The 25,654-nt window shown below is 46.0% G+C and overlaps 1 protein-coding gene and 1 pseudogene across 2 annotated transcripts in view; one reads left to right on the plus strand and one right to left on the minus strand.

Moving 5' to 3' along the window:
• ADARB2 (adenosine deaminase RNA specific B2 (inactive)) overlaps window positions 1-25,654 on the plus strand; it is a 561,341-nt gene that overhangs the window by 505,161 nt on the left and 30,526 nt on the right. For both annotated transcript variants that reach the window (XM_051832432.3, XM_051832433.3), the window contains 3 exons: window positions 2,429-2,597; window positions 7,583-7,734; window positions 16,268-16,436. In XM_051832432.3, the coding sequence (XP_051688392.3) occupies window positions 2,429-2,597; window positions 7,583-7,734; window positions 16,268-16,436 (490 nt within the window). The remainder of the gene's footprint in view (window positions 1-2,428; window positions 2,598-7,582; window positions 7,735-16,267; window positions 16,437-25,654) is intronic.
• LOC127487298 (U2 spliceosomal RNA) lies at window positions 22,616-22,784 on the minus strand (annotated as a pseudogene).

Raw genomic sequence — 25,654 nt, forward strand, 5'->3', positions numbered from 1 at the left:
GTTTTGCCATGAATCCTAACACACACACACACACACGCATGTGCGCGCACACATACATATGTACCACACATGCACGCAAAGACACAGAAAGTGCCAGCATTTCTACCACCTGCTCCCTCTCTGCCACCCATCCTGTGGCTCTTCAAGGGAAGTGGAAAATCTTGCAGTTTAAAATCGGAAACTCCACCTCTTTTCACTGTCGTTACTGATTTACAACATCATCCTTGGGCGTAAGGTTCGGGAAATATCAGATGCATCCCGTAGACACAGCTCTTCAATGTGGTCCCAGAAATAAACCAAGCCTGGTTCCGCAGCAGCTGCCAGGATCACAAGAAGCTCCCACCCAGGAGCTGCCAGGTGCAGTGGCCTCCGTGTGCACGTGGTCACATCACCCACGACCATTCACCTGTTGAAAGGGAAACATGTGAGGGAGGGGCTGCACCCACAAGGCACCACTCCTCTGGCCCCAGCGTTAGCCTGTGGAACGTGATGCTGGAAGGCCATGTGTTTGGAAAGCAGCCCTGCCACCATATTAATAAGAACTCACACTGTTCAGCCTGAGCTGTGTTCCTATGGCCATGTTAGGCTTTTTTTTTTTTTTTTTTTTTTTTGACAGGCAGAGTGGACAGTGAGAGAGAGAGACAGAGAGAAAGGTCTTCCTTTGCCGTTGGTTCACCCTCCAATGGCCACCGCGGCCGGCGCGCTGCGGCCAGCGCACCGCGCTGATCCGATGGCAGGAGCCAGGATCCAGGTGCTTCTCCTGGTCTCCCATGCAGGTGCAGGGCCCAAGCACCTGGGCCATCCTCCACTGCACTCCCTGGCCACAGCAGAGGGCTGGCCTGGAAGAGGGGCAACTGGGACAGAATCCGGCACCCCGACCAGGACTAGAACCCGGTGTGGCGGCGCCGCTAGGCGGAGGATTAGCCTAGTGAGCCGCGGTGCCGGCCCCATGTTAGGCTTTTTATAAGTGCTCGTAAGGTACAGATCTCTGTGTGCATGACATCACACACTTCTGACTGCTCCAAACCGCTGGACCTTGACTTCCGCAGATTTAGAGATTTTCTCGAACCTAGAACAAGCCCCAGTTAAGGTGAGAGACAATGGGAAAGGCGGGTGTCTGCACACCACGCAAGAGCATGCCTTGTGGAACAAGACTGAGAAAAATGTGTGTGTGGAATGAAAGGTATGGGGGACCAGACACATGCATTCAGCTGCTCCCTTGAATCCTGAGGCCCTGAGGAACAGCTGGGCTCCCCTGTGGGGAGGTGAAGCAAGTGCACACCACACAGTCCCCAAATGTGCACAAGTATCTCCCTGCTAAGCCTCCGGCAGTGCCTCACTGGTGATTACAGTTGTGTCTGTAGGGCGGGGCCTCAGGCTCTGGAGCCTGTCTTGTGCCTTCAGCTACCTTCTGTGCCTAACACATTCCCATCAGCCAGTCTTCCAGTGAAGATGCCATTGTCGCCTTGGAAGATGAGGCGACCGCAGAATTTCTGGGAAGAGTCTGGATGATTACAGCACCTGAGCCTAAGGGTCTTTCCCTCCTCTCCTTTAGAATCTCAGTCGGAAGCCAGCAGCTACTGGGCTCCCTCTTCCCCCAGAGCTGGGTGTGACAGTGGCCTTGTGTCTCCTCCTCAGTGGCAGGTCATTGTCCTGTCTCTATCACCTTTTCCCCTTCCCCGACTCCTACGCAGAAATAGGGGAAATGCAAATTCCCCCATTTCCCATCAGATAAATAAACAGCATGTCAGGTGCAGCAATTTGGCAAAAAAAAAAGGTGAGCACGTTGGTCTAGGTCTTGAGACATCAACAGAGTCTTGAAAGTAAAGTCATCAGCCTGGCCGGCACCGTGACTCACTAGGCTAATCCTCCGCCTGCAGCGGGTTTTGGTCCCGGTCGGGGCACCGGATTCTGTACAGGTTGCCCCTCTTCCAGGCTAGCTCTCTGTTGTGGCCCGGGAGTGCAGTGGAGGATGGCCCAAGTGCTTGGGCCCTGCACCCGCATGGGAGACCAGGAGAAGCACCTGGCTTTGGATCAGCAGGATGCACCAGACGCAGTGTGCAGGCAGAGGCGGCCATTGGAGGGTGAACCAACTGCAAAAAGGAAGACCTTTCTCTCTCTCTCTCACTGTCCACTCTGCCTGTCAAAAAAAAAATGTCATCAGCCTGTCTTCTAGGGGTGCAAGTGTGAAAGCCACACCACGAACAAAACAAAACCCTACAGGTACCATCTTGCTTCATTTTACACAAACCCCAGAATGAATCAAACGTTACCATGCACATCATATCCTGGTCAGCATCAGGGCTTTTGTTCAAGTCAAAGAGAGCAAGGCCGCCAGTGGTGATAAGCCTCCCATTCGTCCCATGTTGGGTGGAGTGGGGGAGGGGAGGAAGCCTGGGCTGTTCTGACCACGCTCTGTGTCCCCCAGGCTTGGACGCCAGACAGGCACAGGTCATCGTCCTGTCCTCAGGGACCAAGTGCATCAGCGGAGAGCACATCAATGACCAGGGGCTGGTGGTCAATGACTGCCACGCAGAGATTGTGGCCAGGAGGGCATTTCTGCACTTCCTCTACGCACAGCTGGAGCTGCACCTCAGGTAAAGGGGCCGTTGCCAGGGGGCTGGCGGGCTGGGTGGTCTTCTGGGCTGCTGAGGCTCTTGACACATTGCAGCTGGTGAGCAGCCAGGAAACAGAAAGGGAATCATGTCTCTTTGCAGAAACAGCCTGTCTGCCTATGAATTTTACGCACACACCACGCAGGCACACACAGGCACACACTCTGGCATGGTCATCCCATTTGATTTTTCTCCTTTAAAACATTCAGGGCATCACTAAGAACCCCACAAATTAAAGCCTTCCTTTTTATTTTTTTAACTTTTATGTAGTAAATATAATTTCCAAAGTACAGCTTATGGATTACAATGGCTCCCCCCCCATAACTTCCCTCCCACCCGCACCCCTCCCATCTCCCGCTCCCTCTCCCATTCCATTCACATCAAGATTTTCTTTTTTTCACTTTTATTTATTTATTTATTTATTTTTTAACTTTTATTTAGTAAACATAAATTTCCAAAGTACAGTTTATGGATTACAATGGCTTCCCCCCCCAAAACTTCCCTCCCATCTCCTGCTCCCTCTCCCATTCCATTCACATCAAGATTCATTTTCAATTCTCTTTATATACAGAAGATCAGTTTAGTATGTATTAGGTAAAGATTTCATCAGTTTGCACCCACACAGAACATAAAGTGTAAAATACTGTTTCAGTACTAGTTATAGCATTAATTCACACTGGACAACACATTAAGAACAGAGATCCCACATGACGAACAAGTACACAGTGACTCCTGTTGTAGACTTAACAATTTGACACTCTTGTTTATGGCGTCAGTAATCTCCCTAGGCTCTAGTCATGAGTTGCCAAGGCTATGGAAGCCTTTTGAGTTCACCAACTTTGATCTTATTTAGACAAGGTCATAGTCAAAGTGGAAGTTCTCTCCTCCCTTCAGAGAAAGGTACCTCTTTCTTTGATAGCCCATTCTTTCTACTGGGATCTCACTCACAGAGATCTTTCATTTAGGGTGTTTTTTTGTTTGTTTGTTTGTTTGTTTGTTTGTTTTTCCAGAGTGTCTTGGGTTTCCATGCCTAAAATACTCTCATGGGCTCTTCAGCCAGATCCAAATGCCTTAAGGGCTGATTCTGAGGCCAGAGTAAAGCCCTCCTTTTTAAATTTTTATTTTCTTATCTTTTAAATTTTATTTAATGTATTCAAATTTCATGTATTTCATAAATACAGATGTAGGAACATAGTGATACTTCCCACCCTACCCTCCCTCTCACCCATGCTCCTACCCTTCCTCCTCCTTTCTCTCCTAATCCTTCTGTTAATTTGTACAATGATTTACTTTCTTTTTTTTTTATTTTTTGACAGGCAGAGTGGACAGTGAGAGAGAGAGAGACAGAGAGAAAGGTCTTCCTTTGCCATTGGTTAACCCTCCAATGGCCGCTGCGGCCGGCGCACTGCGGCCGGCGCACCACGCTAATCTGATGGCAGGAGCCAGGTACTTATCCTGGTCTCCCATGGGGTGCAGGGCTCAAGGACTTGGGCCATCCTCCACTGCACTCCCGGGCCACAGCAGAGAACTGGCCTGGAAGAGGGGCAACCGGGACAGAATCCGGCACCCCAACCGGGACTAGAACCCGGTGTGCCAGCGCCGCAAGGTGGAGGATTAGCCTACTGAGCCGTGGCGCCGGCCATGATTTACTTTCAGTTTACTTTATACTGATAAGATTAAACCTACACTAAGAGTTTAACAAATAGTAAGAAGGGGGAAAAAACACTGTTTGGGGCTGTAAACAATCATCAAAGCTAAAAATGTCAATTTCACTCCTATGCATTACATTTTTGGCACTCTATTAGTTACCACAGATCAGGAAAATATATGGTATTTGTCTTTTGGAGACTGGCTTATTTCACTAAGTATACTGGTTTCCAGTTGTATTCATTTTGTTGCAGAAGGCAGGATTTAAATCTTTGTTATAGCTGAGTAGTATTCCGTAGCATATATATGCCATAATTTCCTTATCCAGTCATGAGTTGATGGACATTTGAGATGATTCCTTGTTAAAGATCTCTTCACAAGACAGCTATCTCTGTATTTTCCATGCTGTCAATATCCCTCCAAGGTATTTCTCCAGTTAGTTATTCAAACTCTAAACACCAATGGGATAAGAAGATGACAGCACCAGCTACAGAGGCATAAGGATGTTCTCCCACAGGGAGGAACCCACCCAGTTCCAGCCTAAACTGCATCCCCTTACTGTGGACTTGTATCAAGGCAATGCTCTTGCACCACAGCCTCCAGGTTCTAAGCCCAGAACAAGCTTTATGTTAAAAAGAAATAAAGAAAAGAAAACAAACAAAAACCATGTAGTGTCTTGGGAGATGGGCGCTCTTGCTCTCTGAGACCCAGCATAGCACTGATTGAACTGAAAGTGTGTTGAGTTACATTGTGAGGTTACTCAGATCAATGTCAGCTGCTCCCTGGGAAAGGGGCATTTCAGTCAAGCAAAGGTGCAAGGCTGAAGTCAACCTCTCTGCTCAGTTTTCACGAAATTATATCCACTTCAAATTGAACCCAGGCTTCATTATTTCCAACAGACAGAGAGCCTCTCTTCTCCCTTGCCAGCCCTGTTTTGAGAGTTTCTCAGCCAAGGAAACCTCTTCACGTGTCCAGAGCTTCTGTAAGAACGGCCAGGACGCCCTCCAAGATGCCAGAGACAGGGTGCCACTTTGTTTGGTCCCCAGGCCTCGTCCTCAAGCCACAGGCTCAGTATCCACCGGACAAGTTCCAGCTCTTGTCATATCAGACACAGTGGCAGGTTTGCCTCTGGCATTCAGTACCTGCCAGCCCTTGTCCTCCTGGGCAAGGTCACCCTCTCCTGACCCAGTTCTCTCTGTATGCCACATTCTCAAATGTGTCCCATTTTCTAGACCTCATCCTTAGGTGATGTGACTAAAGCATCTATTGTTGGCTTTTGAGAGGTTACCTGTTTTGTGCCTCCACCTCCAAGCTTATGGTTTTTTTAGTAAGGGTATTCTGGAACAAAGAGGCCATTGAGAACCCCAGAAATGTGTTCCAGTGTTGGAGTTTCTAGGGTTCTGGTGGCAGTCTGCTCTAGGAAGAGGCAGGCTGGCACCCGTCTCTAAGACATACTAAACAGGAGCAGAAGCAGAAGTGGACATGTACGTCCGTAGGTCTGGCAGCTCAGATGCGTTCCTGGATGGGGCTATTTAATGCCAGTGATGTGACTACCGTTAGCCTCATTGCCAAAGATGTTCCTTCCTCACCTCTCTTAGCAGCCCTTTCCAATCCTTTGAAGTAGTGCTCCTCACCAGGAAAAGCACCTGGCTCCTGGCTTCAGATCAGCGCGATGTGTTGGCCGCAGCGCGCCAGCCGCAGTGGCCATTGGAGGATGAACCAACGACAAAAGGAAGACCTTTCTCTCTGTCTCTCTCTCTCTCTCACTGTCTACTCTGCCTGTCAAAAAAAATAAATAATAAAAAAATTTTAAAATGAAGTAGTGCTCCTCAAATCCACTAACAATGGGATCTCAGGAGGGCTGTAGTGAGTGACACATCCATGCCCATGAGCACGTGCAGAAGCCACACAGAGGGGGAAACGGCCCAAATGTACGCCAAACAGACTCACATAAAAGCAATACCTTAATACACTCAATTAATTTTTATCTGAGCCTCAGCAGTGAGCGGCAGCCTAGTATATTGCCACTTCAGTTCCAGGGTGCGGCCAGAGTTAGACGTTGGAGAATGGACTTGGAAATCTCTCAGAATGTGGGGAAAGATTTTTTCCTGAATATCCAACTGCTCAGTTGGAAATATTTCCGAGTACCCTTATCTCTTGTGTGTGTCATAGAAGGCAACCGGGCCAACGCTTACCAAGAGCTGGCTGTATGCCCAGCACTGTGCTGCCAGCTGGGAGGAATTCAAAGACAACCGTAGCCTGGTTCCTGCCCTGCACGGGGGCTCCAGCAGTGACCACAAAAAGCCAGAAAAATGGAACAAGGTTCAAGCACAGCCATGTAGCTTGCCCGGCTCTGCAATGAGAAGCCCAGGGAAGAGGCATATTTGCTCCGAGGGGGCACAGAGAAGACAGCCTTCTTCACATCTATGCAGGCAGGGTGTTTTGGGGCAGAGGGCGGGCGGGGGGAGAGTGGAAGGAGCCAAAGCATAGAGGCAGAAAGGCTGGTAGACGCCTCCAGGGTTTCCTGGGGAGAAAATATCTGTTCTGCTGCCTGTGAAGTCTCAGAGCCCAGCAAAACAGAATCCATCACCAATGGGGCAGAACATGTAAAAACAGCAAGACTGGCAGAATGTAGACGGCTAGGAAGCAGGCAGAATGAAATCCAGGAGGGGAAACAGGAATGCAGCCACTTGTGCAAGGCTCACTGCAGGCTCTGGCGAGACTAAGTTGGGGCCGCTCCAATATGAGTTTCAGGGGTGAGTGCGGAGGTTTCCAAAGGGCATACAGCCTGTGTCCCTCCAAGGTTAGGAGACCCAGGATTTTTTTTCAGATCTACCCTGGTTGGCTGCAGAGGAAAAGTGGGTTCCTCACTCCTTACTGTCATGACCTGGTCATTCTGGCTGCCAAGCTCAATCTCCTTTTAAAATCTCTTTTCCCTGTAATACACACATGGGTTGCACCTGGAAGCTTTGTCAAGTCACCAATCCACTGTGAGATGTTGCCCTTTGGAGTGTTTGTGAATCTGTAGGATTAACAAATTTTATGAACATATGGATGCTGGCTTTATGAAAGGTAAACCTGAAATATAAATGTTAAGGGTGGGTGAGGATGGCAGGGTCGCTGCTGACTGTGTTTGCGCTCACGTGGTTTCATTGTTACTCATTCTAGAAGCATTGGTGCAAGGAGAAACCACAGTATGGAGTATAAAGGAGGAAATCAATGGGGCACCACTCTGCAAGACAGGACAAAAGCATTTACCTGTTGGGAACATTTCTGGTTTGGTTTGTAACAAATGACCCGGAACCTCTTTGTGACCCTAGCAAGCGGCGAGAGGACTCCGAGAGATCGATATTTGTGCGGTTAAAGGAGGGAGGCTATCGGCTGCGAGACAACATTCTCTTCCACCTGTACGTGAGCACTTCCCCCTGCGGAGACGCAAGACTCAACTCTCCCTACGAGATCACCACAGACCGTAAGAGACAGCATTCTTACCTTTTGTAAACAAACAGTTCCCAAGCTCTCCTTTCCCTGGCTGAGCCTATCGGAACCAAAGCACCCTGTGTTCAGCATGGCCAGGGCCCTAAGATGCTAGAAGTGGATTGCATCTGCAATTAACTGGATAATCCTACCTCCAAGTCTTAGTCTGCAATGCCCAGAGCACTGGCAGAAGAGTAGTTTGAGGTCTGAAATTAGTTATTTAATTGCCACAATTCTCCACTTCATTTTACTAGATCAAACAATTCCTATATCCCAGGCAAGAGAACAGAATGAAGGAGAAGGGAAATGAACATGATATGGGGTGGGAGCAAATTCAAACTGGCTCTCTTTGCCTTTGTTTGCAATTTTGGAGAAAATAAAGCTCAGCTTTGATCAGTAAGCCATGGGTGAATGACACCTAGCAAAGGTGCCTCCCCAAGTTAACACCAAGTTCCATTGTTGAACCCCCAGCCCCAGCTGACCCCACCCTGTCAGCATTCATCAGTGGAGAGAGAAAGAAGGCACCATGTGCCCTTGAGTCTTATTGGTCATCTCTGTCAGCAAGAACTGGTGACACTGAATACTCGGGGTGGGGTGGGGGGAGTGGAAACAAGATTAGGTCTCTGCTTTTGGTGTCACACTGATGGTCTCAGCATCTCCACGTAGAAGAAAATATGTCCAGAGATGACTCCACCTCTCTTTAAGCACAAGATGAAATTCTATTATTGGTGCTGTATGTCTATATATTGCACGTACATATGTGCACGTGTAGTTAGAGACCCCACACACTCACACTCTAAGGCCTTTCCAGAAGCAGTCCTAGGAACAGCTTCCAACATAAGCAGTGAAGTTAAATAGCTGTATATGTATTTCTACCACTCAGATATGATCACAGGCAAAACATTTTGGATTTTTCATTCCAGCTAAATAAAATACAAAAATATTTTACACCAAAACATAAATAAATATGTGTATATAGTGAAAGATCTGGTCCAGTGTTGAAACATCAGAAGGCTTATTCTGTGTTCAGAGGACATTCCAGTAGAAATACCATGGACAGTGCACAGTTATAAAGGCTTGCTATGGGCCTTCTGGTTTTCTTCCTATGGAAGTCTACATTTGTGTTCTAATTTCTAAAGGAAAAATAAACATTTGCTGAGTGTCTTGTTGTTTCCCAGGCTTGTAACAAGTTCCACCACCAAAGATAAAGAAGGTGGGGGCGGGAAGGGGAATTTTTTTAATGCTATTTGTATTCAGCCTATTCCTCAAGTCCTCAGAATGGATGTCAGACCAGAGAAATTCATACTCCTTTACGATTTTTGGCTTTTCTCCAACCTCTCGTTCTCCCCTTGGGAGAGTGATCGGATGGGATTCCCCATGTCAGAATTTTAAAGGACATTTCACATCCGTTGCAGAGTAAATGGGACAATCAAGTTAAATGGAGAATCTAGAAAAGAGAGCCCAATACATGCCAGATCATTAAAGGAACTGCCCACAGAAGGGAGACAGAGCTGGAGTGGCCTGCCTGGACAATGTGAGAAGTGACCACAGCTCTTCCTCAGTGGGAAGAGGAAGCATGCAGGTCTCCAGTGGGATCGTGTAGGGCATTCCTGCACAACTGTGCAGCTCTCGGAAAGAGAAAGACAGGAAAACACCATGGAGCTGAATTGTTTTCCTTGTAAATGCTCATCAAGCTAGACCTACATGATACAAATTGATCCTATAAAATCATTAAATTTTGTCCACTTGATATCACTCTCCATTTTTCTCAGGAAGACCGAACCTGGGAGCTCCCAAGTGCTGGGAGGAAGTTCTGCAAAGCATTTGCAGTTAGGAATAGCTTATCCAGCTCCTATTTGGTCCCTGTGTCCCTGCAAGAATCAGGAGAGGGCCGAGTGAGGACAGCAGGAGCCCCAGCCATGCCTGACACCCGCTGGTCTCCAAAGAGACAGTTCTAGCTCATTGGGCTTCCCCTGTCTCTGTACATCAAGCACAACTGGGGCTTCTCCAGCCCTTAACTCCAACTTGCAATGTCAGTAGTTTAGAAAAACAAACAAATACATCCTCGGAGGCACCCTGGGGTTCACTTCCAGACACAGATGTCTTTTATTTCATGGTGCTTTTGAGAAGTGGCAGGTGCTTGTAGGAGAAAAAAATAAAGCATTTTTCTCCCACTTGTGCTGCCTTTATGCCAGGCACAAATGAGATGCCACCGCCTGCCTTGTGGTTCGGAGTTAGGCTGGCATCTCTCCCCAACGCCTCCTATCCGGGAGAGCAGAGAAGATAGGCACCTGGCAAATTTGTAAAGTGGACTTGTTGGCCAAAAGTCATGCATCACCTTTCTCTTATTCACTCCATAAGGGGCAAGAAAACCCAAATGCCAGCTGTCCTCTGCCTGAACGGGACCTTCAGAGAGATGCCCAGGAATATCTTCTGCAGCTTCCACTTAGAGCACCAGGTTCCCCTGAAAGCAAGAGGGGTGGGAGCTCTCCATGGTGCTGATCTATGCAGTGTTTCTCATTGCTACCCTTCAAGGAGGGCTGGGATGCTGTATACAGGGATGCAAGTGCCATGGCATCTGTATGAATGGCAGGAAAGGTTTGATGCAGGGAGCTGAGAAAACATCAGTTAGGACTATTCTCAGAAGTCAGCAGCCAGCACCATTTACCTTCTATTGGTTAAACCCATAGAAACCCCAGCCTCTCTGCAGCACCAGCTCAGGGGCCCATGTTCCCAAATGAAGCCCAGGGTCCATGTTCTATGGATCTACTATCCCCCAAACTCACAGCTATGTCATTACGCTCACAAACACTGAGACTGCAAAACACAGACATGTTCAGTCCATTCCCCTGAGGTCGTCATCAGGGCTCCTAGATAGTGTTAAACAACCATTAAAGCAAACATCATATCACTAGAAGGCCCATGAGAGATCTGAGTCTGATCTGGAATTTTTAGGAGCAAATGTTTGACTCCTGAGCAGTCTTAGAGTGACTCCTTTGGCTGGGGACCTTTCTGAAGACACAGCTATCCTGAAAGCTCTAAAGGTTTCATGAGCCCCCTGAGACCCCTAGCTCAAAGTCTGCTGATCCATCTGAACCCCCTGAGGGCAGACATCTAAGAGACGACACCAGAGCCCTGGTGTTGCCATAGAGCCCCACTTCCCTGGGATGCCTGTGGCTCCAGAAATTTCTTTTTTTTTTTTTTTTTTTTTTGACAGGCAGAGTGGACAGTGAGAGAGAGAGAGACAGAGAGAAAGGTTTTCCTTTGCCGTTGGTTCACCCTCCAATGGCCCCCGCGGCCGGCGCGCTGCGGCTGGCGCACCGCGCTGATCCGATGGCAGGAGCCAGGAGCCAGGTGCTTTTCCTGGTCTCCCATGGGGTGCAGGGCCCAAGCACCTGGGCCATCCTCCACTGCACTCCCTGGCCACAGCAGAGAGCTGGCCTGGAAGAGGGGCAACCGGGACAGAATCCGGCGCCCCAACCAGGACTAGAACCCGGTATGCCGGCGCCGCTAGGCAGAGGATTAGCCTAGTGAGCCACGGCGCTGCCCCTCAGAAATTTCATATTCCTCATTTTTATCCCCCCCAAAAAAATAAACATTCAGCTAGATAGATCATGAATTATCCATCCCTGGAGTCTTCAATTCTTATATCAATGCAAACTGACCCAAGATATTCGGGGAGATATGTTGCCTGCAGGTTTAGAATTATATTAGATTCCATTGTTTCCATGCTTGGTTTGTCTATCACGGTCCCCTGAGAAGTTTGTTCAAATCCAAATTCCCACCTCGTGCTCCTTGGCCAAGATTCTGATGCATTAGCCGAGGAGGGGTTGGGGGGTTGCAAGGATCTGTAGTTTCTGGACATTAGGCATGTTTTGAGCCACCGGATTTGAGCTCCCTTAGATCTTTTCTGTCCATATTAGGCATTTATTTCCTTGCTGGCTTGATGGAAAGATATTCAGGGAGAAGACCCGGTAGAAGACCTGCAAAGGTCACACAAAGCTCTGTGGCAGAACTCTGTGGTGGGAAGGCAGGAAATGCATTGACTGGCATGCTGCATGCACCACAAATGAAAAGTTGATTCAGAGACGGTCTCTGCACACACAGGACTCTGAGTTTATACAACCCCTCTCCATAGAAGGATGAGGCTCCCTCCAGACTCCGGGAGGATGACTCCACTCCCTTCGTGGCTCTGAGAGGTCTGGACTAGAACCAAGAATATTCTGACAAAAGCCTAGATGCAAGCAAAAAAATATAAGAATCTAGAGCCTTTCACTGTGTTTCAACAGCTTTTGTCCTCTTTCCAAACCACCAACAATCTTACCGCAAATTCCTTTTCCTAAATGATTTTTTTAAAAAAATTGGTAGAATTCCATTCTTAATACCATTTTTCCAAGAATTTAACAGATTAGCTAAATTACCCAGTGTATCTCCCACAAGATGCATGAAGAACAGCAGGGCTATCTCGTATATTTATCTACAACTTTATGCTAAGTTCCTGTACATTTGTTCAAAGCCAACTCATTTATTTATATTTATATATTTATGTGTATATTCATTTATTTATAAATAAATGCAGTCTAAGAGATTGTACCGAAATCCAATAGAAAGTCAGGGAATATAAGATACAGTTCCTTAAATTCCTATGTTCCTATTTCCTACTGTACTATAGAAACATACAGTGTACAGTAATATCCATGCATTGTAGGATAATGAATTTTAATGGCTTCATAATTCAACATCCTAATTATCATCATCATCATCAAATAAGGCAAAGGTCATCGACGTGACTACATGGGAAATGTTACAGATTTATTATTACTATAAATAGTGGATTACTTCACAGATATACATTCTTGGATACACCTTATGAATACAGTTTTTAAAAGCTATTTTGGCGTTTGCATATATTTTCTTCCATTCCTTTATCTTATAGATAAAGCTATTTTGGCGTTTACATATATTTTCTTCCATTCCTTTATCTTATAGATAGGTTTTTACTTCCATCTTTGACTCTTTCTCTCACTATACCATGGTAGCAACCCTGCATCATTTTTTAAATAAATTTTAGATCCCAAGGGAGTGTATATCCTGTCATTTATCACCATCTTCTTTGTATGGTCCCCTAAAAATATTCAGCTGAACAATTTTATAAAACATCTACACTGCACATTGCCATCAGTCTCAAAAGGTAAAGATTTTCTATTAGCAAACAGAGTAACAAGGATCTGGTGCTTTGCAGTGTCAAAGTTGGACTAGAAAGTTCTGATGGATTTTGGAGTATTTATGTATGCACAGCAGGCTGGATTTTAACATTTCACACTTCCACTGTCTCAGGCACACTGTCAGATGTTTAAGTTCAGTTCTCTGCAATCACTAGCTAGATTGGCATTTCATTCTACTTGAAGTGGCATCTTCAACATCCTCCTGCCTCTCGCAATTAGCCAGGAAAGAACCAAAGGAAATGAGCTCTATAAGATCACCCACACTCAGACTCGCCCTGGGGGTGATCACACTCATCAGGATGTGCACTAGAGAAGGCAGCCTGAGACACAGCACTTTCAAAAATAAATACTCTCGGAAGTATCTCATACACCTGGCTCTTTAGGCAAAACCCATCCAAACTAAAAACTTTGGGGTAACTCCTGGAAAGCACTTGTTAACTCCAGTCACCTCTCTCTGTTGTCATGGCATTAACAAAGTCTACTTCCTGGAAGCAGCTGTGCAGGAGACATGAGTAAGAATCTAGAAAGGTTTTCTAATAACATGCACAACTTCTGAGGTCTAGAAATGACACAATAGTCGAAGTGACGGGAAAAAATAAGGACATTATAACTGACAGAAATTAAAGGGACCGCAAGCACCATGCTCCCTGAGAAAATTCTCCCAAATGAAGAGTTAAGTCCCCAACATCATAGAAACTGTTAGATGTGCTGGCTCCTCCACTCTTCCAATGCTACTAACTGCAGAAAGTCGATAGTGATAAAGGGACCCATCCTTCCCTCACCCAAACAGTATAAAAATTCACGTTTAAAGATTTATCCATGTGTTTTTGGGTCATATGTACTTTTTTATGTTCAATATACAATCATCACCGTCAACACCCAGATTATCATCATCATTGTGATTATCATCACCAACATATCTCCATCATTGTCTTATAATCTTCCTTATTGTCACTCCTGCTATCTTTGTCATCATCATCAATACAATCCTCACCACCACCATCAGTCATCACCATCCCAATTCCACCATCACCATCATCAACAACACCATCACCATTGTCATCTTATCCCAGTTCCATTTAGAGTTGTAAAGAAGAGACACACTCTACCTAGGGGAGCGTAGGCATTTGTTCATCATGCCAGCCAGGATCAGTCACTCCCCTTGGTTCTTTCTTCTATGGATGACTCATAAGCCAGTCCAAGTTGGGTTTCACCGAGCATCTGATTGGTTACAGGACAAGAAAGCCATCTGAAACCTCTCAGAGTCTACTTTCCCCAAGCATTGTAGCCATCTTTCTTCCTAAAAGATAGCCTTTGCTAACACAAATGTGTAGTAAAGGAACCTCTCTCCTCAGAAACAACAAGAAAGTACACTAGAAAGTACCTTGAGGCCTATAGGAGAAAGCTCCCACATCAATTCAAGTGGTATTTATTACTCAGCACTTCCAGTGAGGGCAAAAAGGGAAAAATTCCATTTCCACAACTTCTGAAATTTAAACAGAAGCTTTTTAAAGGAAGTATCTAATATTCATTGATGTAAACTATGTATCTCAATGTTGGAATCACTACACTATCTTATATGTAGTTTGTATGCAAAGGAGCTAACCATCCCCATAGTAAAACATAACCCAGACTTAATATACAGAATTTTTAAAGAAAGAAAAAATAAATGTAAGTTTCTTCCTGTTCATACTAGTTCTCCAAAATTGCTAGGGTATGAGGTATGGTGTTTGAGGGTGAGTGTGTATCAGGAAGCTTCAGAAAAGAAGGGAGGAGGATACAGGACATATAATGGATGCATGAAGACCCTCCTGGGGCCACATCACTTCCAGACCCAGCAGAGTGGCTGCCCCAGCTAGAGCCTTGGTAATAAATGGAGCATAAGAAGAGCTGAGGTGCTCCAATCTATCCTAGTGCTTCCACATGTGCAAGTTCATTTAATCCTCATAGCCTAGGAGCTAGGCACTATTGTTATCCCAATTTTTGAGAGGAAATAACTGTTTTAAGTTACTTTCCCAAGATTACACAGTACATGATAGAGCCAGGATTAAAATCCATACCATAGTGAGGACCAAATCCCACCCACCACCTATTTCTGTATGGCCCAAATGTTTAGCATGGTTTTTAAATTTTTCAATGACTGGAAATGTAAAAATAATAATGCAGCTATCCTTTAGTATCCATGAGGAACTGATTCATAACTCCATGGAACCAAAATCAGCAGATTTTGCTCAAGTCCCTTACATAAACTGACATAGTATTTACATACCAGGGGCTCTTCATAAAGTTCATGGAAATCATTTGATGAAAAACTGTGCCTAGCCTTCAAATGTTAGCACCAAAATAAATGTATCTTTTAATTTTATTTTTGCATTAACATTTTGAAATATCCTCTGCACAGCCTATAAATAGCATCCCTCCCATATAATTTAAATCATCTTTAAATTACTTATAATATTTAATAAAATATGAATGCTGTATGGATAGCTGTGTTATTTAGGGAAACACGATGGGGGAAGAGGAAGAGAGTCAGAGATAGAGAGACAGAGAGAGAGATGGATCTTCATCCTCCGGTTCACTCTCCAAATGACTGCACTAGCTAGGCCTGGGTCAGGTTAAAGCCAGGAGGCTGGAACTTCACTAAGATCTCCTGCATGGATGCAGGGGCCCAAATACCTGGGCCACCTTCCACTGCTTCCCCAAGCTCATTAGCAGGAAGCTGGATCTGATGTGGAGCGGCTGGAACGTGAACCAGCACTCAGATACAGCATGCTGGCATTGCAGGTGGCAGATTAACCCACGGTGCCACAATGCCAGACCCTTGACTATTTTCAATCTATAGTTGGTTAAATCCATGGATGTGGAACCCCTGGGTATGAAGAGCTGTGTTTCATGGCATGCAAAAAATTACATATCAATTATATATTTGAAGCTCAGGGTCTATAAATCAAGTACTGAGAGCCATCCATGCTCCTTCGTTTATGAATCTCCCGAGCTGCTTTTGTGGACCCACAACAGAGCTGGGTGGTGCTGACAGAAACAATATGGCCCACAAAGTCCTGTCTTTGACAGGAATGTTGGCCAACCTCTGGCTTCTAATATTGCTCTAGAGTCCAGCTCTTAACAGTGCTCCTGGTGAATTGAGGGAATTACCCACACACACACACACCTGGGCATGTACTTCCAAAGCCTGTCTTCTCATGCCCAGCGTCCTGTCGCACTTCCTGTCCCACCTCTCAAAGCTGCAGCCCCGTGTCTCCGGACAGGTGTCCTCACCTCCTCTCACCGCCTCTTCTTTCCTAGTGAACAGCAGCAAACACATCGTCAGGAAGTTCCGCGGGCACCTGCGCACCAAGATTGAGTCCGGGGAAGGGACAGTCCCCGTCCGGAGCCCCAGCGCAGTCCAGACCTGGGACGGCGTCTTGCTGGGAGAGCAGCTAGTCACCATGTCCTGCACAGACAAGATCGCCAGGTAACAGCCCCGTTCGCTGAACCCTTCCAAACGTCAGCAGCAACCCGCAGTGGAGATGGCCAAAGCCACGGGCTCTGTCCCACATCCTAACCCTGGGTAAGGTCGGGGTCCTAAGGCACAGCCCCTCCCTTCAACAGCCATGTGCAAGTACTGAGTTCCATATGCTCGAGAGAGCAAGTGCAGGTTGCTGCTGCGAACTGCCACCACGTTCCTCTTCCCTGAACGGGGTGATCATTGTCAGGATGTCCCAGGGCATTCTCCTGCGCTCAGCACACTCCCTGGCCCTGGGACCCCCCACTCCCCCATGCTTGTGAGCAAAGACTTGGGCTTCCACTTGCTGCCGGGCGGCCGCCCTCCACTGCGGAGAGCAGCCACCCAAAGCTGAGAGGAAGTCCTGTGTGAGGTCAGAGGCGTTGACCTCAGACAGTGCTGGCGAGCCCTAAGCCCAGGAGAGGAGCCCGCGCCACTGGTCCTGGGAGGGAAAAGACAGCCGTCCACACCTGGGCCCTGGCCCACTGCACTCCCTAGCCACACTCCAGGCCTCCCTGCCTTTGCTTTCTGTGTCCTGGGGCCGCTTGGTGGCCTCTGTGAGAACTCCAGAGCTACAAGGCACATAAAACCTCAGCCCCTGAGAACAGGGATTCTGAATTCTCATGGGAAATTACCAAATGGCTAGAGGAAAAACAGTGTCATTTACTTCCCTGGTTTCGATTGCTCCTGGCTCCGCAGAGCCACCAGACAGCCTAATGACGATAAATCAAAGCACTGATTTCTGTATCAAAGGGAACAGCCTCTAGTCCTCAAAGAGCTCATCTTTCAGAAGAGAATGTATTCCTCCTTTGTAATGTGTTCATCTATTCATGAAGTTTTTTTTTTAAGTGTCAATGTTCACTTTAACAGAAATTCTCTTGGTGTCTGAAGATAGCACTGGGCTTCTAAATTAACTCTCTGACTCCCCCGAAAAATGAAGTAAATTAATGCCACAGAATTGAAATGTTGTTATCCCTGGGATCTAAGACATCAATAGATAGTAAATTAAACTCGGGCAACAGAATGTGCATCGTATTTGTGGTTGGCAGTTCTATCAATGATAATAGAGCAGCTCAAATCCCAGGTTTTCCTCTCTGATAAAACATCCTTGAGAACCAAAGGTCCACCTTGCACCCCCTCCCCGGGGTGGGGAGGGGGAGGGTGTTTTCAGGCAGTGTCCTTGATTAGGACTGGTGCTAGACTGCTTTTGGGAAAAAATAAAAATAAAAAGGCAAAAGTTGGGAAACATCATAACGACAGTGACTCTAAGTGGCTGGAGTGAAAACTCTCCCTGAGTCCATGCTGAATTCAGCCGTTAAGTGCCAGGGGATTTGGGGCTTCAGAGTTAGGTCTATTTCTCATTCACTTGGTTCCTGAGCCCCAAATCTATAGGCCAGGGGGTGGTGAAGAACAGAGGGGCATAATGAAGCAGAGAGGAGGTGACTGAAAGGCTTAAAGATGCCCCCCTTACCCCTGGCCAAATACCTCAAAGCCCACCTCACTCCTTCTCTTCTGCCTTGCTGTGTTATTTCTCTTATTCTCAGTCATTCCTGTCCCTCACTCCATTCTCTGTCTCTGTCTCTCACCATCCATCTCTCTGTCCTCTTCCTCCTGTCTCTCCCCTGTACTTCCCTCCCCCCACCTTCATCTTCCTCCTTGGCTGTGACGATCTCTCTGGGCTCCACTCATACTCCCTGACTCATTGGGTTTCCTGAAGCTTACCACTAGCAGCTCTTCTGCCTCTTCTGTCTCATTGCTCTTTCCCTAATCTAACCCTAATCCCCATCCCCACCCTCCTCAACCCATCTCCTGCACTTAAATTGCAGGGTTTTGTTTCCACAGTACTGCTTGCTTCTGTATCTGAGCTCTGACCTTCAAGGGCTCATTGGTGCCACTTGATTTGCATGGTATCTGTCACAGTGAGATGCACATGATAGCCCTCGATAAACAGCGCTTGTTGGTAATGATGATGAGGACAGGGCAATGGTGACCATGGCAATGACAGCAGTAACGCCACCAGCTCTGAGCAGTCCTGTCTGGGTCGAGCAAAAGCAATGGCTTTCAAAACACATCCTTTGCCATGGAAGTCCTTGTGCAGACACTATAATCGGACTCTGAGCCTAAGATAACAGTGTTAATGCTAAGACATGAGCTGTTTCAGAATGGAGAGACATTCGCCATTTTTGAACAGGAGCATATGTTATGCTAATGATTCAAAGCTATAAGCATCTGTAACGTGTGTTATTTGCACAAAAGCTTCACAAAGAAATCTTCTGATAATGCATGTGCTCTTCTGTTTTCCATTCTGTACAAAAACAAAAAATCAGACCTAGGGCTTAAATAATATTCAAAATAAAGGACTCTTTGCACACAGAGTTGAGTGAAACATTGAGATGAATGAAACATTGTAATTCAATGAATCATGACACTCAAGGCTCTGTAGAGGGCAGGGGTCTGAGGACACAAAGATATACAAGTCACAGTCTAAAAAAGGTGAGAGGACACACTCAGCTAGGAAAACTGTAACAGGGGCAGGTGTGTGGACTAGCAGTTGAGACACCACTTGCTACGCCTGCATCCCATATCAGAGTGCTTAGGTTCTGGTTACCCAGTTCTGCTCTCAATTCCAGCTTCCTGCCAGTGTGTGTGCGCCTATGGAGGAAGCAGGTGATCGCTTAAGTATTTGGCTCACTGGCATCTACATGGGCGTTTTGGACTGAGTGCCAGGTTCCTGGCTTTGGCCTGGCCTAGTCCCAGCTGTTGAAGGCATTTAAAGAGTGAACTAATGGATGGGAGGATGAGATCTATCTATCTCTATCTCTCTCTCACTCTGTCTGTCTCTCTCCTCGCTCTCTCCATGTGTCTGCATCATAAATAAATAAATAAATTTTAATAAAACTGTATAAATAAATAAATCTTACTAAAAACTGTAACACCTAATACACTGTAGCTAGCACAGTGTCATACTGAAACTAACTTGGTCCTCAAGAAGTGCTTGGTAGTCTGCAGGTAATTTTGAAAGTCAATTGTTAAACAAGGTCATAACTAAAAACTAAATTGCATAAGCCAAAATAAATAAATAATGTTAAGCAAAGGTTATAAACACTCAAATATTACCCCTTTCAACTTATCTTACTGTCATGTATGCTCTCAAAATTATTTATACCTATTGGACCTGGGTAGTGAAAATATTACAAAATGGTGTGCCACTTTCCCAGTTTTTTTTTTTTATCTCCTCCCTCGTCTGTGCTCAGTGATCTCATGCTGGTGATGGAAACTGGCTGCAGTGGTGGTAGTTACACCATGAAATTCAAATGCACACTTGTGTTTTTTTTTTGAGAACTGACTGTTCCTGGCATACAGTTCCATCTAAGCATCATGAACAACCTAAGCAAGTATGTTCAGTCTAGAAACAGCATGCTTGAGGTTGACTATGCCGTCTTACGCCTGTAACCACGAGGTCATCGTTCCTCCCTACAATTAATCCCTCCCACTAAACTGTAAGCTCCTTGCAGTTGGGGAACCGTGTCCTATTCTGTGCAAGATGTTCAGCGCCGGGCGCATGCAGCACCTACGTATATACAACAAGCACAATGAGTGTTGGTGGGGTAAAGGGGTGGATACATGGGAAGCAGGATGGGGGAAAAATCCATGAGAGCCTGAGTGATAACATGAGATGACAGTGGCCTTGAAATCCCCTGACAGCCTGTGTGTGAATACTTTGTGAAGCTGAAAGCGGTTTAGAACTTGGGAAAAACATGAGCACAGTATAGTGAGTACTAATACCAATTTGTCTTTGCTGCTGACTGCTGTGTGAACTCCACAATTTTTGCCCTTCTCAGTTACCAGAGCTAAGAAGCATTTTCGTTAGCTGTAAATTTTAGGGATGTGTTTATAATCAACAGAACCTACTGATGTTCTTTCTGAGAGAGTAAGAGTCTTATTCCACATCATGCTTATTACCCATAGTCAAATATATTTAGTAATTTAGAAAATTATCTAGGCCGGCGCTGTGGCTCACTTGGCTGATCCTCCGCCTACAGCACCGGCACCCCAGGTTCTAGTCCCAGTCGGGGCGCCGGATTCTCTCCTGATTGCTCCTCTTCCAGTCCAGCTCTCTGCTGTGGCCCAGGAGTGCAGTGGAGGATGGCCCAAGTGCTTGGGCCCTGCACCCGCATGGGAGACCAGGAGAAGCACCTGGCTCCTGGCTTCAGATCAGCGCAGTGTGCCAGCCATAGCAGCCATTTGGGGTGGTGAACCAATGGAAGGAAGACCTTGCTCTCTTTCTCTCGCTCTCTCTCTCACTGTCTAACTCTGCCTGTCAAAAAAAAAAAAAAAAGAAAGAAAGAAAATTATCTATTAACAGATGCAAGCTTTTTTGAAAAACAAGCAAAGATATGTTCAACTGATCTTTTTCATCATCTACTTCATATGACTTTCACATATTAAAATGAAAATAAATTAATAAAATCACATCTTTAAGGTAGGAAAAGTGTATCTATTGGACACATCTGTAATTTTCTTTGCAAATCCCTATTGATATCAAAGAAAAAGGAACTAGATCAAAAGTAATGCACGGGTATCACCTTTTTGGATCAATAATATCCAAGTAATAATATTCTTAGGTAACAACAGGCATTCTTCTGAGAACAGAATTCCATGAATAAAAATTGATTCCATTTTACAGTGTCAGTGGCAAGATTGCTTTATAGCAAAAATGAAAGCGTGTTACAGAAAGCTTGAAATTTTTACAGTGATTTAAAATGAGCCATAAAACATTGTTTAAAAAAAACTTTTCTCACATTTCTTTACATATCATCTGTTGTTCCCCTGTCCTATGTGCATGGATTTTAGACATTTTCTAGTACTCCTACAGTAACCATCATTTATTCTGCAAAGAGGACAGTGTAAAGACAGCGAGTGTGAGGAGGGAATGCAATGGACATCGCAGGCACCTGTGACATTCCCAATTCTCTATCAAGGAAGAGGGGAAAGCAAATAAACCCCTTTGATGAACAGTGTCACGTTTCTTTTTTTGCATGACCTTAGCATTTCTCCAGAAATCATTTAACAAATTCATTGCTCTCCAACGTAAGTCAGAGAGTCAGCCCACATGCCAGGGAAAGGAGATTCTTGCTTACCCCCCTCCATCCATGTGTAGGCTTTCCTCACCATTCAGAAAAGTCCTGGCGCTATCAACAAGCTATGTTCCCCCTGCTCCATCTAGCCTTTGAGGGACCCACAGTTCACAGGGACACCTCAGCTATTCACAGGGGCAAAATCCCCACTCACCCTACCCCTGAGCCATGATGACAGCTCTGATTGCTCACCAGGCACTGAACAGCCCCTGCAAGAGAAGCATAAGGGCCATGTTCACCTACAAGGAATCTAATCTTCTCTCCACTAGGTGCTGGCTGTTATGTTGTGTCGCTCCAACAGGTCATGTGCCCTTAGAGAACAAGAACCAGTCGCCCCTCTACCTCCCACTCCATAGCTCTTGGAATAGTGTCTGCATCAATTAGAGGTTTATTGATGCCCTCTAATTTGATAATTATGCAACCTCGTTAAGATATAAAGGGATGGCCAGCGCTGCAGCCCACTAGGCTAATCCTTCACCTGCGGCACCGGCACCCCGAGTTCTAGTCCCAGTCGGGGCGCCAGATTCTGTCCTGGTTGCTCCTCTTCCAGTCCAGCTCTCTGCTGTGGCCCAGGAGTGCAGTGGAGGATGGCCCAAGTCCTTGGGCCCTGCACCCGCATGGGAGACCAGGAGGAAGCACCTGGCCCCTGTCTTTGGATCAGCACAGCACGCCGGCCGTGGCGGCCACTTGGGGGGTGAACCAACAGAAAAAGTAAGACCTTTCTCTGTCTCTCTCTCTCTCTCACACACACACACTGTCTAACTCTGCCTGTCAAAAAAAAAAAAAAAAGATATAAAGGGATTCCGGGGCCTGCATTGTGGCTCAGCAGATTAAACTGCTGCCTGTGACACCAGCATCCCAAATGGGCACTGGTTCATGTCCCAACTGCTCCACTTCTGATCCGGATCCCTGTTAATGCACCTGAGAAAGCAGCAGAAAAAGCCTCAAGTGCTTGAGCACCTGCCATTCATGTGGGAGACCTGGAAGAAGCTCCTGGCTCCTGGCTTCAGCCTGGGGTAGCCCTGGTTATTGCGGCTATCTGGAGAGTGAACCCGCAAATGATTCTCTCTCTCTCTCTGCCTTTCAAATAAAATAAATAAAATATTTTTAGAGAAAAGATATATTAAACTGATAAAAACAGATACTACACTTGATCTTAGCCAAAAGGCCAAGAAGTGATAGGAAAAAAGATATAAAGGCATCCTGAATAAGCAGTGAAGCTGTCAGGTCACCAGAATCAACAGACAGAATTGCAGCTGTGTGCCCTGATTAGCAACACCAGAACAGAGGCGGTTTTCCAACATGAAAATGGGGTGGGGGGGATGTTGCCTCCTTTTCCAGCAGATCTTAGAGGCCTCATGGAGAGGCTGTCTTTGCTGATCACCTGATACTGATCAGAATGAGTTGATCAAGATAGAAGAGAAGCCGTGCCCTACAGAGGAGACAACATGAAAGACTGGGTCAGAACTCAAGTTGAGGACAGGCTACTGCACCTGACATGTTGGAATCACAGCTGCCACAGAGAAAAGGAACTGGGAGACCTGCTTCCCAGTTCTGTGACAATATCTGAGAGGCCAGTGGGTATCACAGAGCTTGGAGAATAGAGCTTTCTGTGGATGGGGACCATGAAGGACCCCTGGACCCAGAACATCCAAAGGACAGAAGAGGCCACACCGGCAATGCCAACATTGTACGCTCCCCCAAATTTCTCTAAGTGAACCCCTTACTCAAAGTGGAGTAAATAAGTCAGATGCTGTTATAGTAATATCATTATTATTCAGCTGAGAGTCAAGGAAATGTGCAACTGGCTCTGGCCCAAGACACTCCTTAGCAACAGGGCTGCTGCTTAGACCAAGGCAACTCTTGTTTTGCTCAAGCACCTGGTCTCCTCCACACATGGGCCCCCAAATTCACTCACAGACACAATCACTGAAACCTCAGTGAAACCAAACATGCACCTGGGCGTCTGCTTTCTTGAAGGCTCCCTCCTGGGGCCGGCATTGTGGTGCAGTGGGTTAAACCGCCACTTGTGACTTCCAGATGCCACATTAGAGCAGCAACTCAGGTCTGGGTTGCTCTCCCTCTGATCCAGCTCCCTGCTGGTGCACGTGGGAAGGCAGCAGAAGATGATCCAAGTGCCTGGGGCCCTGTCACCCGTGTGGGAGACCCAGATGGAGTTCCTGGCTCCTGGCTTCGGCCTGGTCCAGACTTGGCTATTGAAGGCATTTGGAGAGCGAACCAGAGGATGGAAGATATCTCCCTAGCTCTGTGTGTGTGTGTGTGTGTGTGTGTGTTTGCGTGTATGTGTCCCTCTCTTTCTGTTGCTATTTCAGATAAATTAAAACAAAATTCACCAAAAAAGGAATATAGTCCCTTCTAAGGCACACACGTGTGTCCCCATTTGCCTGAGTTCACATCATTCTTTAGCAGTAACACCCAGGATGTCATTTTGCAGTGAGGGTTGGCAACACTCTCCCCGGCTACCACCCAGAGCTGGAAAGCCCAGCTGATGAACACTCAGGGAGCCCCTGTGCTGTTTGCTTTCCCATTGATGAAAAAGCATCTCGAAGATTTAAGTGAGGGTGGGCTGGCTAACCTTTTCCCTTCAAAAATAATTTTGATATTACTTTTAAGCATAAACATGGACTACTGATATTGAACATAGCAGATAACAAAACCAGATCCCTTTTATTTAGAACAGTCATCAAAATTACCAGGAGAGTTCTTGGGCCATAAAAGTCTTTTTAAAGCAAAACTTCGCTTTTAGGTTTTTCAGTCAAAAAGAAAGCTAAATAGCATCTTAGAGATAACATCTACTTCAAATGTCCCAGGTTGTGGGACTCAATCCCCTTGTGAGTGAACTGGCTGTGCTTAGAAAACAAAACTAAGTCTCCATGGCCAGAAGCCATCCTACATCACCCAAAGCTGTGTTTAAAAAAAATGCCTCCCACTGAAAGAAAAAGCATCAATCAAGAAAGAGTCAAGAAATAAACCTATCATACCCCCAATACTGACAAAACAGCTCAAAATGAATGCACCATATATTTGAAGGTTTCCATCATTAAAAAAATAAAGCACAATAAAGTTGAAAGACATAAAAGAAATAGCCAGCCAATATCCCAATGCTGATAAAAAGCAGCAGTCAACTATTGCTATATTCGTGCTCATCTTTTTTGCTAAACTTACATCATTTCTACAGTGTGAATTTGACTGCTTAGGCCAGTTTGTTTATAAGCTGTTACTAAATACTGTTATTATTGCTGTTTTTTTATTTTATTTGTTTGAGAGGCAAAGAGGCCGAGAGAAGAGAGAAGAATCTCACATTTGCTAGTTCACTACCCAAATATCCACAACAGCCAGGACTGGGCCTTGCTAAAGCCAGGAACCCAGAACTCAATCCAGGTCTCTCACATGGGTAGCAGGGACACATGTGCTGCCTCCCAGGGTACTCCTTAGCAGGAAGCTGGAATCAAGAGTTAAGCTGAAACAAAAACCCAGGCACTCTGCTGTGGGAGTATGGGCATCCCAGGCATAGTCTTCACCACTAGGACAAATGCCCACCCCATGCACCCCCTTTTTTGATGATGAGCACTTTAGCATGTACATAGTATTACTTCCGAGAGTTATGACTTCAGCTGGTTAATTCCTAGTTGCTAAATGTCTGGGGTGCTTCCAAATGATTGCTACTATGAATAGTGTTTTCAATAATGCCATTGTACAAAAGCCTTTTTTCTAAAATCTCAGAGTTCATACTTAGGATTTTTTCAGTGGAGCCTGCCCATGGCAGAAAGTAAACAATAGGCTGTCATAAACAAGTGACAAGATGGAATCTCCCCAGATACAGATGAATAGTGCCCCAAAAACATACATCCAGGCCTACATTCCCAGAATTTCTGCATATGACCTCCTGGGGTGGGGATTAAGTTCAGGATTCCAAGAGGAGGTGCTTTCCCTATACAGGGAGCCTCTAAGTGCAGTCATGGCCTGGGAAAAGCAATGGAACAAGGCCAAAGTGTCCGGGTCCCTGCACCCACTTAGGAGATCCGGATG

The sequence above is a fragment of the Oryctolagus cuniculus genome, chromosome 13 (genome assembly GCF_051225735.1).
Source record: "Oryctolagus cuniculus isolate XC-2025 breed Fujian yellow rabbit chromosome 13, ASM5122573v1, whole genome shotgun sequence".
NCBI lineage: Eukaryota > Metazoa > Chordata > Mammalia > Lagomorpha > Leporidae > Oryctolagus > Oryctolagus cuniculus.